The sequence below is a fragment of the Hoplias malabaricus genome, unplaced genomic scaffold (assembly GCF_029633855.1).
Source record: "Hoplias malabaricus isolate fHopMal1 unplaced genomic scaffold, fHopMal1.hap1 scaffold_75, whole genome shotgun sequence".
NCBI classification, from domain to species: Eukaryota; Metazoa; Chordata; class Actinopteri; order Characiformes; family Erythrinidae; genus Hoplias; species Hoplias malabaricus.
In genome coordinates, this window is record NW_027101049.1 from 100,523 (window position 1) to 119,690 (window position 19,168).

The 19,168-nt window shown below is 45.9% G+C and overlaps 1 protein-coding gene across 2 annotated transcripts in view; it reads left to right on the top strand.

Annotated features, from left to right (window-relative positions):
• The window catches only part of lin28b (lin-28 homolog B (C. elegans)), a 29,376-nt gene extending 22,017 nt beyond the window's left edge, over nt 1–7,359 (top strand). For both annotated transcript variants that reach the window (XM_066659158.1, XM_066659157.1), the window contains exon 4: nt 4,469–7,359. In XM_066659158.1, coding sequence (XP_066515255.1) covers nt 4,469–4,715 — 247 coding nt within the window. In that variant the 3' untranslated portion in view covers nt 4,716–7,359. The remainder of the gene's footprint in view (nt 1–4,468) is intronic.
• The last annotated feature ends 11,809 nt before the right edge of the window (nt 7,360–19,168 follow it).

Sequence of the window (19,168 nt, forward strand, 5' to 3'; positions counted from 1 at the left end):
CATACTCACTCACTCCCATACTTACTCACGCACTCACTCACTCACTCACTCACTCGCTCTCATACTCACTCACTCCCATACTTACTCACGCACTCATTCACTCACTCTCATACTGTCACTCATTCACTCACTCTCATACTCACTCATTCACTCATACTTACTCACACACACATTCACTCCCTCTCATACTCACTCACTCATTCACTCACTCACTCTCATACTCACTCACTCACTCACTCAATCTCATACTCACTCCCATACTTACTCACGCACTCATTCACTCACTCACTCACTCTCATACTCACTCACTCTTACTCACTCATTCACTCACTCAGTCTCATACTCACTCATTCACTCACTCCTATACTTACTCACTCACTCACTCCCATACTCACTCACTCACTCACTCTCTCATACTTACTCATTCACTCACTCACTCCAATACTTACTCACTCACTCCCATACTTACTCACGCACTCATTCACTCACTCACTCTCATACTCACTCACTCCTATACTTACTCACGCACTCACTCACTCACTCACTCGCTCTCATACTCACTCACTCCCATACTTACTCACGCACTCACTCACTCACTCACTCACTCACTCGCTCTCATACTCACTCACTCCCATACTTACTCACGCACTCATTCACTCACTCTCATACTGTCACTCATTCACTCACTCTCATACTCACTCATTCACTCATACTTACTCACACACACATTCACTCCCTCTCATACTCACTCACTCATTCACTCACTCACTCTCATACTCACTCACTCACTCAATCTCATACTCACTCCCATACTTACTCACGCACTCATTCACTCACTCACTCACTCTCATACTCACTCACTCTTACTCACTCATTCACTCACTCAGTCTCATACTCACTCATTCACTCACTCCTATACTTACTCACTCACTCACTCCCATACTCACTCACTCACTCACTCTCTCATACTTACTCATTCACTCACTCACTCCAATACTTACTCACGCACTCACTCACTCACTCACTCATTCACTCAGTCACAAATTCACATTCCCTTCTTTACTCACATTGAGTGACTGCTGCTGTTATTCTTCACATCAGTGACACTTGGTATTTCAACCATTTGAAAGTAAAAACATAAAATGCGTATTAGTTTGTTGCTGTTTCCCAACTGTCGAGGTCCTCAGCTTGGCATCATGGGAAATGTAGTTCTGCTGAGTGCTGCGCTCCTGTGTAAAGCTGTACATTGTGTGAAGGTCAGATCTTTTTACTGAGACACTTCAGTGTAAGAGCGTTCACGCTGTAGACACAGAGAGGACCACGGAATTGGCTTAAAGCTGCTTTTATTCTCAGCGTAAAGTCAAATAAAACTAATCAGACGATCGAATAACAGCCTCAGTGTTTTAGTTTCTATTGTATGACGCTGTTTAACGTTAAAACAGTAACGGAGGAGTTATATTTATTGCCAGGAGACTTTTATTTTACTTGGGGAACCGGTTTTGAGACGTGTAGGTCGTTAGAGATGAGCTCGGCAGGAAGTGCGTGGGTTTGGATTCTGAACGTCGGTGTAATTTCAGACGTTAGGGGTTTCTCTGGAAGTGTGTGTAGAGGTAGATCACTGCTGATTGGGCTTCGCGGGGCTGTTGTGTGTTTAATCCGAGCTCTCGCCGTAGACGTCTGTCCATTGATTTGATTTGGTCGATCGCCTGGGGTCCGTCGCCATGGAGACGTCGCAGAATGATTATCAATTGAATAAGGCTTTCAGGCTGTTGCATTAAAGTTATTAAGTGTGTGTGTGTCGGTGTATATATAAGTGTGTGTGTGTGTGTGTGTGTGTGTTCTGGAGGAGTGCTGACCTTTAACTCAATAATTTATCAGAATTAAAAGCCAACAGAATTTATGAAAAAGGAAGGCTGACATTTTTATAAATGATTAGAAAGATCTTACGTTGCCATGGACGGAGTTCCCCAGCTCCACTGAACACACAGGACGGTGTAGTCCATCTGTGGCTCTGCATACTTTGTTACCGCCCCATCCCCCCTGTTCCTCAGCGCTCAGGACCCCCACAGAGCAGGTGTGATGTGGTGGTGGATCATCCTCAGCGCTGCAGTGACACTGACGTGGTGGTGGTGTGTTAGTGTGTGTTGTGCTGGTGTAGAGTGGATCAGACACAGCAGTGCTGCTGGAGTTTTTAAACCCTGTGTCCACTCTCTGTCCACTCTGTGAGACACTCCTCCCTCGTTGGTCCACCTTGTAGATGTAGAGTCAGAGACAGTAGCTCATCTGTCGCTGCACAGTGTGTGTCGCCCGTCCTCTAGTCCTTCATCAGTGACACAGGACGCTGTCGGCTGGATGTTTTTGGTCGGTGGACTGTTCTCAGTCCAGACACTGAGGGGTTAAAAAACTCCAGCATTGTTTGGTGTCTGCTGTGATAAAGTTCTGCTGGAAAACTCCCAGTAACTCCCAGAAATAAGCACAGAGTGGGTGTTGAATGCTTTTCACACTGTCTCTGAAACACACACACACCACTGATATAGACACTTTCATATTAAGAATGCAGATTCCAGATCAGTCATTAATGGTCAGTATGTGCCTGAAGCCTGATCAGGCGCTGCATTTATCCTGCACTGCCCCCTGCAGGAATCAACCACCCACTACAGCACACAGACCAGCTGTTCTTCTCTTTAGTTTTCATTATTGTCCTTTAAGGCAACAAATGTTGAAAAAAAACCCCTTGTTGACTGCTTAATCACATAAATGTTTGGATATTTGGAGGCCACCAACCCACACACTGTGAAACAACACCTCCCAGTCAGTTCTCTGTGCTCTGCCTGAGTCAGAAACACAGGATAAAACGAGTCGTTCTGATTCTGCTCCGCTTCTGACATCAAGTGCAGAGACTTTAGAATGGCCCCGCCCCCTCGTCTGAGTCTGTCCAATCACAGTGCTGGACCCGTGTTTATGTGAGAGCGCAAAGACGAGGTTAAACTCAGTGAAACAGACACAACGAGCGCGGAGAAATAAGAGCATTGAGTGAAAACGGAGAAGAAAGAGAACAGAGTGAAAACGGCTAAAAACCAGAGCTTCTGCTCCTCGCTCCTCACTGCTGTGCGCTCGGGGTCGGGGTGAACAGCGAGCGGCTCGTTATCATTTAAAGGAACAGGTGCTGAAAGCGGGCGTTCTGGGTCGTTTTTTTATATGTATTTTTTTGCCCTCAGTATCGTAAATGACATGATCCGAATTTATTCAGACTTTGAAAATGAGCGCACGTGTGGTTGGAGCAGGTGTGTGGTAGCTTCATCTCACTGCCCACGCCGCAGAGACGTGTACGAGACGTTCGTATGTGTTTGGACGGGTCCTCGCAGGCTGATGTATTTATGGTGAGATGTGTTTGTCTATATTTAGAGCTGTTTAATGTGGTCTCAGCCCACCCACCACTGAGCGCCGTGGCAACCACAGGCTCCTTAGTAACAATCGCCTCTCGATTCACACCGGTTTCACTCGCTTCGCACAGATCAGGATCAGAGCGAGAGCACTCTGTACTTCTACACTTACACTCTGTAGTCCATCTGTGGCTCTGCATACTTTGTTACCCCCTGTTCCTCAGCGCTCAGGACCCCCACAGAGCAGGTGTGATGTGGTGGTGGATCATTCTCAGCGCTGCAGTGACACTGACGTGGTGGTGGTGTGTTAGTGTGTGTTGTGCTGGTGTAGAGTGGATCAGACACAGCAGTGCTGCTGGAGTTTTTAAACCCCTCAGTGTCTGGACTGAGAACAGTCCACCGACCAAAAACATCCAGCCGACAGCGTCCTGTGTCACTGATGAAGGACTAGAGGACGGGCGACACACACTGTGTCCTCTTTAATAGAATGTGGATGATCAAAACTGACCCTGACCACCCCCCACCCACCGCTCTGGGCTCATGTGCAGTGTGTGTGTGTGTGTGAGGTTGGTGTCCGTATATTTATGGTCACTTATTAATTTATTTTTTAACATATTCTCACTGTTTATTATGAACTCAAAGCCGATGGACCACTTTTAAAAACGCAGTCACTGAAGATCATAGGAATACACTCCTAGATGCTGTGGGGAAGAAATGCTTGTAATGTGTTGTGTTGTGCTGCCCCCTGCTGGATGAACAGAGCAATGACAGCATTGTGGTGAGTGAATGTGGACAAGAATTTACAGTTTTAAGATGTGAAGCCCATCATGGAGCTGTGTATAACTCACTCACTCACTCCATGTTTAACCAAACGCTCCACAGGGGCTTCAACAAGAGCTTGTCCTCGATAGGAGCCGAGTAAATGAAGCATGCCCTGTACACACTCAATACTGGTCACTCTCTGTCTCTCTCTCTCTCTCTCTCTCTCTCTCCCCCCCTCTGTCTCTCTCTCTCTCTCTCTCCCCCCCTCTGGCTCTCCCCCCCCCCCCCCCTCTGGCTCTCTCCCTCTCTCTCTCTCTCTGCAGGTGTTACAACTGTGGAGGCCTGGACCACCACGCTAAAGAGTGTGGCCTGCCACCTCAGCCAAAGAAATGCCACTACTGTCAGAGTGTGATGCACATGGTGGCCCAGTGTCCCCACAAGGGGGCGCTGTCTCCCTCCTCTTCTCAGGACCCTCAGCAGGAGGAGGGCAGCCACGAAGGACCCTCGTCCTCGCCCCCAGAAGAAAAGACCCACAGAGTGACCACTCCCTCGCCTCGAAAACCCTTCTGACCCTTTTCACCTCATTCTGAGAGAGAAGCCTGGACACAGCATCTTCTACCTCACGTGCTCGCGAACCGGTCGAGAGAGGCGTAACCACGGCAACGGTCCTTGCATCCTTGCATGAGTTTGCGTGAGTGTGTGTGTGGGTGTGTTTATGAAACCTTGAATTTGCCCTCTATGCAACTACGGCACAGGTTAACAGAGGGTCATCAAGGTGTGTGTGTGTGTGTGAGAGAGAGAGAGAGAGAAATGATTGTCGTCTTGAATCATCGCGAAAAGTCGTCTTAGTTCTGATGAGGAACAAGAGGAACCAAGTTGAATGTGAAACTCAGCTATAAATCTTTATCTTCAGCAGATGAATGAATCTCAGACTTGTTCCAGCCATGGAGCTTTTTACCAAGGTACAGACCCCCCCCCCCCCCTCCCCCAAGACCCCGAAGACTCCGAAGACCCTTCTCACGACGCGAAAGCATTTTATTTTAGAAGTGAAAAGCAGCCCAGGAAAGCAGCAAGTCCCTCACAAGCACTGACCAATAGCAGCCTAATGCTAATGTCTACGTGTGACAGTCTGAGATCACCATTTGTTAGTTTAAAGCAACAGTAGGTTGTTTTTTACAGTGAAATTACAGCTTCAAAATCATTGTGATGCTCCACTGAGCTTTTATAGGGAGAACAGAGCCTTTGTCTTTGCTACTCTGGGCTCAGCACGACAGAAACTGCACTATGTCATTTTTGGAGGAGGGTAGGAAACCACGTCACGCTCCCTCCCCTCTCCCTCTTGATTTCAGGACAGTGCTGTAAAAGAGAATTACAATCTGCAGCTGGAGCCCAGGGGTAAAATACCAAATCTCACCTATTGTTCCTTTAATTTCTTGTTATGAACCATGACAAGAAGCGTCAACAACGGGGGCCAACATTACAGTGTCCTCATTTTACCTTTAAAGGCTGATCTGAGTGTGCGCAAGTGCAGTTACACCACCACAACACTAGGGCTGAATGTTAAATACCTTCCTCCACCCTACGTAGTGCACAGTGTAGATAACATACACTTAAAGTGCACCTTCCCTGCCCTGTCTGTGTGCAGTGGTGTTAGTTTATAATCTGTGAAGTGCAGTATGTAGGGAGGATGGCGCTAGGTCTCCCCCTAGTGTCCGGTCCTCAGCTTCTCACCCTCTGAATGATATTGTATCGACCATAAATTGAGAAATATATTGTGATATAAATCTTGCCCGTATCGTCCGGCCCTAAATGCAGAAGCATAGATTAAAACAAAGGGTCGTCTCTTGACTTCTGCACACTTTTTAGGCCTCGTTTATCTGTTTAACTATTAATGTCCATCTTGTGGGAGCTGATAAATGGACAGTGAGGAGCTCACCAGCGCCCCCTAGAGTGGGCTACTCCTTCCCACTTGGATGTAGCTCATAATTTCTCATCACAAGGCTCACGGATGTCTCTGGCGTCCCCTCTTTACAGTGTTACATGGTCCGATGTGTTGCTGACTTGTCTGAAAAGAACCACACGATGAATGTTAATGCCAAGTATAGACTGGGTGTGTGTGCGTGTGAGATACTGAAGACCGTTGGCTAATCTCGCCTTTACTCCGAGCTCAATACTAGCCTTATTTTCAGAACTAAACTAACACCCAACTTTGACGCACTTCTCGAGTCTAAAACGTTATCGAAGAGCATTAGGGTTCCGTTGTTGTTGTTGTTGTTTACTTAGGGACTCACAGTGCTGCAGTTAAGAAATGAGAAAATAAGTCATTAATATATGTGTTTTATAAGATTTTATGATCTTTTGAAGTGTATGGAAACTGATTGTGTAGGTAGCTGAAGGCATTGTACAGTGCTGAGGTTTTATTGTTTTTGTTTGTGTAGTTCGAGTCCAGACCGGTCGCACATTCAGCCCGTTACTCTCGGTTCTCTCTCTGTGACCGCGTTTAAAAATGCTAACGTGGCTAACAGTACATGAAAAGCAATAGACATTGATTAGCTTGACATTGGCATTGGATTTCAGTCCCTGATTATTTTTCTTTTTGAGAGACACAAGGAAATCACGGGCAGAGTCTTCACTTTGACCTACAGGGCTTTAATGCGATTTAAAGTAACGCTAGGTAGTGTTTTTACCTTGAAATTACAGCTTCAAAATCATTGTGATGCCCCGCTGAGCTCTAACAGGGAGAATATAGGCTCTGTCTTTGCTACTCCAGGCTCAGCACTGCAGAAACTGCACTCTGTAACTTTTGGAGGAGGGTAGGAAACCACACCCACTCCCTCTACCTCCCCCTTGATTTCAGGACAGTGCTGTAAAAGTGAGTCATGAGTGGTTTATAAGTAAAAAAAGTTAAAAAAAAAAAAAAACACAGATCGAATCGACCCACCTCAGTATTTACACACAACTTTATGTAGATTCTCCACGTTAAAATATGTTATGATTGGAGCAACGAACAACAATAAACAACAGATTTAATTATTGATTAGATACAGATTAAATTTAGATGTTTGTTCGTGTAAAAAGAAAACATCTAGATTTGAAAACAGCTGACAGCAAAGCAATAACTCCTGTGTTCTCCCTGTGTCTGCTTGGGTTTCCTCCGGGTGACTGTCTGTGAGGAGTGTGGTGTGTTCTCTCTGTGTCTGCGTGGGTTTCCTCCGGGTGACTGTCTGTGAGGAGTGTGGTGTGTTCTCTCTGTGTCTGCGTGGGTTTCCTCCGGGTGACTGTCTGTGAGGAGTGTGGTGTGTTCTCCCTGTGTCTGCATGGGTTTCCTCCGGGTGACTGTCTGTGAGGAGTGTGGTGTGTTCTCTCTGTGTCTGCGTGGGTTTCCTCCGGGTGACTGTCTGTGAGGAGTGTGGTGTGTTCTCCCTGTGTCTGCTTGGGTTTCCTCCGGGTGACTGTCTGTGAGGAGTGTGGTGTGTTCTCTCTGTGTCTGCGTGGGTTTCCTCCGGGTGACTGTCTGTGAGGAGTGTGGTGTGTTCTCTCTGTGTCTGCGTGGGTTTCCTCCGGGTGACTGTCTGTGAGGAGTGTGGTGTGTTCTCCCTGTGTCTGCGTGGGTTTCCTCCGGGTGACTGTCTGTGAGGAGTGTGGTGTGTTCTCCCTGTGTCTGCGTGGGTTTCCTCCGGGTGACTGTCTGTGAGGAGTGTGGTGTGTTCTCTCAGTGTCTGTGTGGGTTTCCTCCGGGTGACTGTCTGTGAGGAGTGTGGTGTGTTCTCCCTGTGTCTGCTTGGGTTTCCTCCGGGTGACTGTCTGTGAGGAGTGTGGTGTGTTCTCCCTGTGTCTGCTTGGGTTTCCTCCGGGTGACTGTCTGTGAGGAGTGTGGTGTGTTCTCTCTGTGTCTGCTTGGGTTTCCTCCGGGTGACTGTCTGTGAGGAGTGTGGTGTGTTCTCTCTGTGTCTGCGTGGGTTTCCTCCGGGTGACTGTCTGTGAGGAGTGTGGTGTGGTCTCCCTGTGTCTGCGTGGGTTTCCTCCGGGTGACTGTCTGTGAGGAGTGTGGTGTGTTCTCCCTGTGTCTGTGTGGGTTTCCTCGGGGTGCTCCGGTTTCCTCCCACGCTCCACACGTTGGTAGTTGGACTGATATCTGAGAGTATATATTTGTAGTAGTGAAAGGTACCCAAGCTAGATGCTCAGCCAATGACGATAACACAAACTCAAAATTAACATAAGCACGTTGTCGTAGCATCCAGAGAAAACAGCTCCATCTTGTGGGAGCCGCCGGTCCCTCATTTGTCAGATAATGTTGCCTTTAAACTGGACATGACTCCAGTCTGTGGAGGTAAAGAGTTAATACACAGACGTCCCGCCCAGTGTCCGCGGTGGAGGACGTTCTTTAACATGAACGTTATTTAATACGCCTTGTGCAAAGACTTTTGCGTTCAAATGCCTCTTCAGAACCGGGAAATACCCCTTTTATCGACCCTTTTGCCCTTGGGGTCTCTGTGAAGTCTCTGTTGGAGTCCAGTGTGTGTTTAAATGTGGACTGAGATCCTTAGAAACACATTCTTTTTTTAAATCACTAACTCTTTATTGATGCTCTTAAAGTACATGGACTTGGACAGTCGAGGATTACTGGCTCAGTGTGTGTGTGTGTGTGTGTGTGTGTGAGACAGAGTTTTATGAACAGAGAGAGAGGGTGAGCGAGCTGCTTTTCAGCGTGTGTGAACACGACGACTCTTCTCTGACCGCACTGAATGTGAAAAAGGAGAAAAAACACAACGTAAAGCAGCCACACACACGGCGGTTCCTGACCGGTTGCTTGACCAATACGTGTCCTTTTTTTTGTGTTAAATATCGTGTGTCGACAAATCAAACAGCCGCGTTACTGACGCAGGAAGAGACCGCCACCGTCCGAGAGGAACCTGAGTGAAGCGGTGTACACTTCCATAGACGTTTCCGGAAACCTGCTCTGTTCCAGGTGAATCATTTCTATTGGTCCCTGGAGTTTGGCCACAGTGTGTACAATATACATTAAAAAAAAGCGTTTGGTTACAGCGCCCCCTGTGGAGGAGGGGGGTATTACAGGCAGGAGAAACGGTCAGCGTAACGATCTGAGGGACACCGTGGGCTGGTTGTTAAACGGACCAGTAGGAACGCTCCAGTGACTCGGAACAGAGCAGGTTTCTGTTAAAGTCTGTGTTAATTAAAGAAGGGTTTGACCGCTGTGGAGATTGCGGACAGCGACTGTAACCATCTGTGATTTGGTATCGAGGAACGTACCAAAGACGGCGGCTGAACGGACGGCATCCTGGAGCCTCCACTGGAACTGAGCAGTGGGTTCGTCTTCGAGTTTGACACGGATTCACAGGAGAAGCAGCTTCTTTTGTTGTTGTTTTTATTTCTTTTTTAAATTAATTTTCCAGCGTGTGCGTCCTCAATCGATCAAATGCACAGAACAAACCGATACAATCCGAGAGAAACAAGGAGAAACTGGCGGAAAACGGGCACAAAGAAGTGGCGTTATTTTTCTACACCTTTTTACAGCCGATCCTCTCAGGACCACCTCCTCTCAGGGAACCAAGCAAATAAACGAACTGATGACGATCTTATTCCTTTATTTTCCACGGAGGGAGTTCACAGTTTTCCTCGGAGAAACCTCATATCTCCACTGTTGATACTATATTCACCCCCCCCCCAGAGAGAGACACTCGTACTGATATATTTAGGAACTACCTCTTACTTTTGAGTTATACATAGTCATGTCTTTTCGTTTACGACGTTGTTCCTGTGTTTATTTGGTTTTTCTTTACAGTAATAATTTAGACGTTTTTCGTTTACAGCAAAAGCCTACCTCATTTTCTCCGTTCATCTCTGTTCAGACGTGGTTTATGGGAATTGTTTGATTGTTGGCTGAAGTGATAACGGAGCTGGGGCTGCACAGTATACACCACAGGTTTCACAGCGATGTCCATTCACACTGTAACACAGATGGAGCTCAGGGTTAGGGACGGACCGATATATCGATATATGGCGAATAATATCGGGCGATATCGATAATCCAAAAAATTATTACCGATATTTACCCATAGCAGTGTCGTCGCCACACGGACAGGGTCCTAGACGGTGAGGAGTGTGGTGTGTTCTCCCTGTGTTTGTGTGGGTTTCCTCCGGGTGCTCCACTTTCCTTATCAAAAGTTGAGTTAAAGGCCCTACCACTTTTTGTGCATTCACGGTTTACAACTGAAAGCAATATTTCACGTTTCACACCTCAGTCGTGGAATCCGTTATAATTCAAAAGTGTGTTTTATTATCGGCTAAAAATAGACGGTGGGTTCGTGCTGTGAGTCAAAACCGCATCTCGATCTCAAACAAATTCTTCAATAAAAATGTAATTGACTTCATCTTCTCGTGTCACAAATTAATTTTTAAGAAACGATGTTTAAAATAAATAAATAAATAAATAACGATGTACACACTGTAGTGATGGAGCGCCATCAGATCCTCACAGCAGTGCCCCCACATCCAGTGCACAGCCTTTCTACAAGAGAGGAGATGCAGCGGTAGTCGTCTAAACAGGTGTCAGTGTGGTGTGTGTGTGTATGGTGCAGCCCCGGCTTCGAGTGTTGAGTTGGTCTCGCAGTGTGGGGACAGGAGGACGGTGTGTGGTTTTTAACTGTGTTTAAATGCGAGAATAAACACTGCAGAGACGCTCAGCCTTCACATGAGCTGCCGAACCCAAGCCCAGCCCAGCCCAGGGTTATTATCATTAACGTTATTAGTCTGTGGATGGGCTGCTGGCGTCGTGATGATCACAGAACGGTGGAAAGATCAACACAAAAGCTCAGAAAACCCTTGGAAATTGCCTCTGTCCCATTTTTTTAAATGCATTTATTTCCATGATGCTAACACTTAACAAAATAAGAGTAGTTTTGTACTAATAGTCCATTCCCACGTTTATAAATGTTCATTTCTGTCCCCGCCCCCTTTTTTAACAATTTATTTTCATAATCACAGGGGGATATGAAACACGCTCCTTAATCTTTCTCCCAACTACTGATATCTTTTTTATTTTTATTTTATTTTTTTATTATTTTCCCCCATGTCCGAGCAAGAGACTTTTATTTTGCTTGGTTAGAAGTTCTGCTAACACTCCTATGAGCCCTGTCGTTATGAACGCTCAAAGAAGGCACTCATCAGGCCTCGTAACCACACGCAGAACACTTTACAAAATAAGAGCACGTGACTAAATAAACCCACGTCACGGCGCGTGTCCTGTAGCCCACTGTAGTAGACCCTGGTTGTAGTGTGTTATAACACTTAGCCTGTTCTTAGCTAATGATGCTACATTCTGATGCTAACACCGCAAAGACTTTTACTTTGGTTTTGTAAAGTGTCGTCTATATATTACACCCCTCTGACAGAGACGACAGAGTAAAGCGTTATAAAGTGTATAAACCACATGTGGGTTTAATTATAACACATTAATAACACAGGGCACATGGGAAGTGTCGCGGAACTTCTTCAGTACCTACAGTGCTTTATGTAAAAAAATAATAATAATAATGTTTTTTCTAGAAATAAAGCAAAATATTTTGAAAATTTAAATATTTTAAAGGAAAAAATATTTTGGGCGAAAAACCAGACATGGCGTTCCACTGATTCCAGATGCACTCCGTCAGCCACGACACATCTGGATTCATTCAGAGATAGACCTACAATGCTAACGTTGCTAACAAACACTTGAAGTGAATAGTCACCCGTTTAGCCCAAATGTTCATGTGTTTATAATAAGTGCAGTGATACGCTGTGTAATTAATGTGTGACTTCCTGGAACTACTTTACTTCTCTCCCGTATTCCTCCGCGGTCTGTGGGAGACAGAAGAGTTCCGTACCCCGCCGCGTCCTAGAACCGGCCTTCGTTGAAACCTGGATGCGGATTTGAGTGGGTTAAGTGCGTGTGTGTTTTATGAAAGCTAATTGGGTGACTATTAACATCCAGTGTTTGTTAGCAACGTTAGCCTAACGTTTCCAGCTCTAATCTGTAGAAGCCAAATCAGGACTCCAGGGACGTTGTGATTAATCAGCTGCACCTGGGAGTCAGTGGGAAATCAGAGGCATGTAAGGTTTCGCCAACGTTGTCCTTTAAGCTTTAATATAAACACGAATCTCGCGGTCGACGTCTTCACCTTCTGACCTCGACGACAGCGAGATGAAGTCATATCTGAAAAGCTCTTTATCACGATTCACGACACCTCGAATGACGTTTCAGACCCTTTTCTACTGAAACGTTGATGTGGTTTACACGAGGAACAAAGACGAACCACCAACGGGATGTGATTTCTGTTGTTTTTTTTCTTTACACATACCTCAGTACCTGTCGGCTGCTGTTACGCTGTGTTTGATTTGGTGAATGTTGATTATTGTATGCCTTATGTATTTGTGGATTAAGTGGAAGGACGCTAGCTGTCGAGGGAGTGATCTGGCCGTGGATGGTTTAGAGCGCACATGATTATAAGGGGACTATATCTACTCCACCGTAACCCTCATTAACTCAGTCCTAGCTGAAGTATCTGCCTTCTCTCAGTGCTCCTGGTGGTGGAATGTGTTTCTGCAGTAGGCTTTTTTACTGTTTGCCTTTAACCGTTGGGTTCAATCCAAGCACTGATCGCCTCTTAATTGATATTATTACTGTTATAATTATTATTTTATTAAGTGCATATCACTCATTATAACCTCATTGTATGCCTTCTGTCCTCCTTTGGTCTGGGAACCCTTGCATTTTGTTTTGCTTTTGTTTTAATGATTGAAATTAAACCTGTTATATCAGCTCTCGCATCTCCGTGGTGTGTTATTACTGTGTCATAGCCCCGCCCACTGGTGCGCGATGATGTCATCACAGATCCGAAGAGGTTTCAGAGGTTCCACCACGTTTAATTAAAAGGGCTCATCTCAGAAGTGTAATTAAAACACGGGGAAACGTATTTGTGACTGTTTCAAATTGGAATAACTTTCCGGGAGGAGCTGAGAAGAGAAGTGACGACTGGTTCCATTCACACCACTGGGAACACGGTGTCAGCTCTGTCTCGGGGCGTTTAACAGATAACCTCTTTAAAACAAGTTGTTTGCTTACACTATTGCATCTTAATAAAACATTTAGAAATACAATTTAAAATGTGGTGGAGTTCCCCTTTAATGTCGTGGGTCCTCCACCAGGGGGCAGTGTTAATTATTCATTTTTAAAAAATATATATATTATTTATTTATTTTGAAAGTGCAGCTTCACAGACTCCAGGGAGGACTCCAGCTGAAGTGAGATGACGAAGGGTTGGTGGATGACCATGTATTTATTTGAGGTATAAGCTTACGTCTTCGTATTTAATTTAATACGTAAATTATCACAAGATTATTATGAATCAGATTTGGCACAGATTTAGAATGTACTGATTTTAAGACGTTATCTTCGGGGTATACTTTATTAAAGATGGACATTATGAAGGTTCTGGGCCCCTTCTTAAAAAGATAAAAGAAATATTGAATATGACAGTGTCCAGGAGCGTTATCTTGCTCTAATTCTGGCTCACGTCTCCTTCCCCGTTTGCCTGTTGTTCTCTTTATAGCCACTAGATGTCATCGTTTCCTATCGTATAATATCCTACTGTTATTTGTTTGTCCGGATAATCCTCTCAGGACAGTCCACTTTAGCTTGAATGCTATCACTGCGCAGCACAGTGCTTCTACGGTCACAGAACCCTGGACCGGCGCCACTAGCCAACACGCTCGGATGAGAACATTAACAGTCCCGATCCACGTCACCCAATATACGCCTGCGCCGTTAACACTGTGCTTGGGGTTTAGGGCCCAGAGACAGCCATGAGGTCGTATCTCACCTCTGTCGAGTTGATGGTGATCATTGTACATTAAGGTTCAGGGTGTGAGACAATCCCTCGCTTAAGGGCAAGGCCTCCCTCTTCCTTCACGTTGCTGGTTTCCTCTCTGCGGAGGTTCCCACCTTTTCACATTTACACATGTCTGACTTTCAGGAGTTCCTCTGAGTCCTGGGGGCTGTGATGGCACGAGCAGAGCCCTGGAGACCCTCACGACTGCTGAGAAAGCTAATGTAAATCAGACACACTCCTGCGTGATTATAACCGGTTTCCTCATCACTTTTAGAAGCGGACGTCTTATTCCGTTCACCTCCACTGTCCACTTTTCTGACGGGGAGAGATCCTCTGGACGCAGCTTATCAACTCTGTACAGGGGGGAGTCTTAGCATCGGACACAAGCTTTAATACAGGAAATGAACTCTACAGTGCAACTCAAGGCTCAGATATAGAGGGAGACAGAGGACGAAACAACAGTGTTACAAACAAAAAGGTAAGCTCCCTTGTGCATTAAAGTGTATTTACACGTTGATGCACTAATAAAGTTATTAATTGTACATTCACTGAAAGAGCTCCCATCCACTGGGGGCGCTGTTTCACCATTTACCCTCACAGTCTCTGATATGGTCTCGAAGAAGAGCTACACACACAGCAGAGCAACACTGCTTTTCTAACGTTAGGGATTTCGTGGTTGGGTTTTAAAGCCAAGGCTAGGTGTAGTAGCTTTATCCACGCAGGGTTGCCAGATATTCACCTCACAGTTCATACACAATTTACAAATACTCTTTCGCCTTGATACAAGTCTGAACAAACCCCTCTCTCCATCACTCTGTTTACAACTGTTTCCAGCTGTTGCACTGACACCTGGTGGCCTGGATGTGTCAGAAAGTCTGCTCTTTCAACATGTGGGAGACCCGCTCTGTGGAGCATAAACTGGCTCAGTCTGGGAGGAGAGTGCAGACTGATTTTCCATCTCATGTGAGTTGCACTTCATTAATAATAAAAAATATATATATATAATAACATTGATTAATAATGGTTGCTAGGTTGCGATGATAAACAAATGACTGATCGCCCCTTTAAAGAAACACTAGGTAAGATTTTGTATTTTGGTCCTGGGCTCCCCCTACAGTTTCTGAGTGTATTTCACCCTTACAGCACTGCCCTAAAAAAAACAAGGTGGTTTCCTACCCTCCTCCAAAGCTACATAGTGCAGTTTCTGCAGTGCTGAGCCTGAAGTAGCAACGACAGAGCCTCTATTCCCCCTGTTACAGCTAAGTGCAGCATCACAGTCATTTGTAAGCTGTAATTTTGAGGTCAAAGTCCTACCTACTGACCCTTTAACGCATTAAATTTAATCAACGATCATGTTGATGCAAATGTGGGCCTTAGTTTTCACAGCAGGACGCATCACAGAGATCAAAGGGCATCAAACAAATGAGTTCATCGACTTTAACGATGGACACCACCGACCCCTCAGCTTCTATCAGTCACTAAAACACACACTAGGCCTGGTGCAGCCAAACTGGAGGAGCAAGGGCTGATGGGACGGCAGACAAACGACCCAGGGTAAAACAAACAACCGCAGCAGAAGAGACCGAAATGGAGAGAGAGAAAGAGAGAGAGAGAGTGACGGATGGGTGGCCGCACTGGCCGGCAGCAAACGCACAGAGATGATTAATACGGCCAGAAATAATTGCATTTCATTAAGATTGATGAGACACCATTTAACCTCATCTCTTTCTTCTCTCTCTCTCTCTCTCTCTCTCTCTCCCCCTACAGCATCCATCCTCCTCCTCCTCTTCTTCTCTTAGAGCATCTCTATAGCAACGTCAACTCATGATAGAGGGTCTGTTTTCTCAGGAGCCAATCAAAATGCGGCGCTGCAGATGGTCCAGGACAAACACACTCCACAGCTCGTGTCTCCCGGCCAATCAGACGCCAGGACATGGATTAGACTCCGAAAGGGTACTTTAATCCTGACCTCTGTCATTAACATGTTATTAACTGTTGCTCTGCATACTTTTTAAAGCGCCCTTTCCCCCTGTTCCTCAGCGCTTTTTAAACCACTCTCTGTCCACTCTGTGAGACACTCCTCCCTCGTTGGTCCACCTTGTAGATGTAGAGTCAGAGACAGTAGCTCATCTGTCGCTGCACAGTGTGTGTCGCTCGTCCTCTAGTCCCTCATCAGTGACACAGGACGCTGTCGGCTGGATGTTTTTGGTCGGTGGACTGTTCTCGGTCCAGACACTGAGGGGTTTAAAAACTCCAGCAGCACTGCTGTGTCTGATCCACTCTACACCAGCACAACACACACTAACACACCACCACCACGTCAGTGTCACTGCAGTGCTGAGAATGATCCACCACCACGTCACACCTGCTCTGTGGGGGTCCTGAGCGCTGAGGAACAGGGGGAGAGGGGGGTAATAAAGTATGCAGAGCCACAGATGGACTACAGAGTGTAAGTGTAGAAACACTTACAAAGAGAGTGGACAGTGAGTGTGTGGAAAATGGGGGGTGGCTTTAATGTTGTGGCTGATTGATGTATGTATACACACACACACAGAGGTTAACCTGCAAAGAGCTTTTTTGAAGATCTCAATCTTTCTATCTGTTAATGTTTGTGAACACACACACACACACACACACACACACACTCGCTCTCATAGCGTTCTAGAGCAGATTAGAGAGGAAAGTGCTGTGAAGAGAAAGTAACATGGCCAAGGTTATTAAAAAAAGGATGTAGCGAGGGGCGGGCGGGCGTGTGCCCGGCCCCAGGGCATTGTGGGAGATAAATGGTTGACCCGCGCTGTGTGGGGCTGGGGATTGATGCTGCTATCAGCGCGGCGCTCAGCCCAGTGATTTCCCTCTCGCTGATAAAGTGTGTTATCTGCTTTAGTGGCGTGAGGGCCCCGGGGCCCCGCGGGCAAACGCAAGGTCGATCTCGGAGGTGAAGCTAAACGAGAGAGAGAGAGAGAGAGAGAGAGAGAGGGGAGAGAGAGCTCAGGGGCCACCAGGAGCCGGGCCCCAATCACAAGGCAGCTGGCAGGTCGCAGGGATGAGATAAAGCTTAAATTACTTCTCTTTAGCAGAGAGGGCCGCGGGGCCACACCGGCTTCAACGAACACAGCACACAGACACACATAAAAGACTCCGTGTGTGTGTGTGTGTGTGTGTGTGTGTGTGTGAGAGAGAAATTGAGGATACACCTGAAAATCATGTGATGTTTGTCTGTCAGTCTTTTCTATCTCTCTACTAGTCTTAACTGTGTGTGTGTGTGTGTGTGTGTGTGTGTGTGTGTGTGTGTGTGTGTGTGTCCATGTCTCTATCTCTCTGTTCTCTTTCCCCAAATGTTCACTCAAAACAGTTTGTGTGTGTTTAGTGTCACTTGTAGTGTTTGTGTGTGTGTGACCTGTGACGATGCACCTGAGAATCATCCTTCTGTGTCTCTCTCTCTCTCTCTCTCTCTTTCTCTCTCTTGTTTTTTCTTTCTTTCTCTCTCTCTATCTCATTCTCTCCCTCACACTCTCTCTCTCTCTCTCTCTCTTTCTCTCTCTTGTTTTTTCTTTCTTTCTCTCTCTCTATCTCATTCTCTCCCTCACACTCTCTCTCTCTCTCTCTCTCTTTCTCTCTCTTGTTTTTTCTTTCTTTCTCTCTCTCTATCTCATTCTCTCCCTCACACTCTCTCTCTCTCTTTCTCTCTCTCTCTTTCTGTCTCTCTCTTTCTTTCTCTGTCTGTCTCTCTCTCTCTCTATCTCATTCTCTCCCTCACACTCTCTCTCTCTCTCTCTCTCTCCTTCTTCATCTTTGTTACACTTTTATCTTTGTAAACTACACTTTAGCTCTTGAACCAATAAATAAACACCCAAACAAAGCAGAGGCAGTTATCACAGTGTGAGTGTGTGTAATTGTGTAGTTTCTGCGGAGTTGTCTGTGTGCTGGAGCACTGTCTTTCCAGTAGATGGCAGTGTTGACCTGTCTAATTTAAACATCACCTCTCTCTCTCTCTCTCTCTCTCTCCCTCCTCACTGTAATTCCCCCATTTTCCCTCCATCAAACGAGGCCGCAGATCTCACCCGAGCCCAGCCTGTGGTGTATGGTGTATTTAATCTGGATTAGTTAAGCTCAGGCATTGTGCTCCAAATGTGACCTAAGCTGTTTCATCATGTAGTTCTCACTTATGGAGAACCAGGTCTGTCAAAATGGAGAAAAAAGACACACGCACACACACACACTCAGAGACACACACACACACACACACACACACAGAGACACACACACACACACACACACAGAGACACACACACAGACACACACACACACACAGAGACACACACACACACACACACACAGAGACACAGAGACACACACACACACACACACACACAGAGACAGACACACACACACACACACAGAGACACAGACACACACACACACAGAGACACACACACACACACAGAGACACACACACACACAGAGACACACACACACACAGACACAGACACACACACACAGACACACACACACACAGAGACACACACACACACACAGAGACACACACACACACAGAGACAGACACACACACACAGAGACACACACACACAGAGACACACACACACACACACAGAGACACACACACACACAGAGACAGACACACACACACAGAGAGACACACACACAGAGACACACACACACACAGACACACACACACAGACACACACACAGAGTCACACACACACACACACATGAATATATATTTGTCTTAAATCTGCTTCTGAACAAAAGAAAAAACAATCAACATTTGAATATTGTCATTGTGTAATTCTTCAAACTTTTCATTAAATCTGAACTACACAGAGTTTCATTCATAAACTAATTATGTTTAGAATCAAATGCTGTATTGATTATGTTTTAATTATTTTTTTTATTGTTTAAAATGTGCTCCAAAATCTGTTTGGTTTCCTGCTTGTATTTTTATTTCCACAAAGTCCAGGTTTAAAGAGAACATCTGTGAATGTTGTGAGGCTGCTGTTCATCTCTAATGTGTGAGTGTGTTTACGACCATCAGCCATAACATTAGGACCACCTGCCTTGTGCGGTGCGGCTCGGCCGGACCTCAGGATGTGTCTCGCTGTGTCCGGCAGAGGA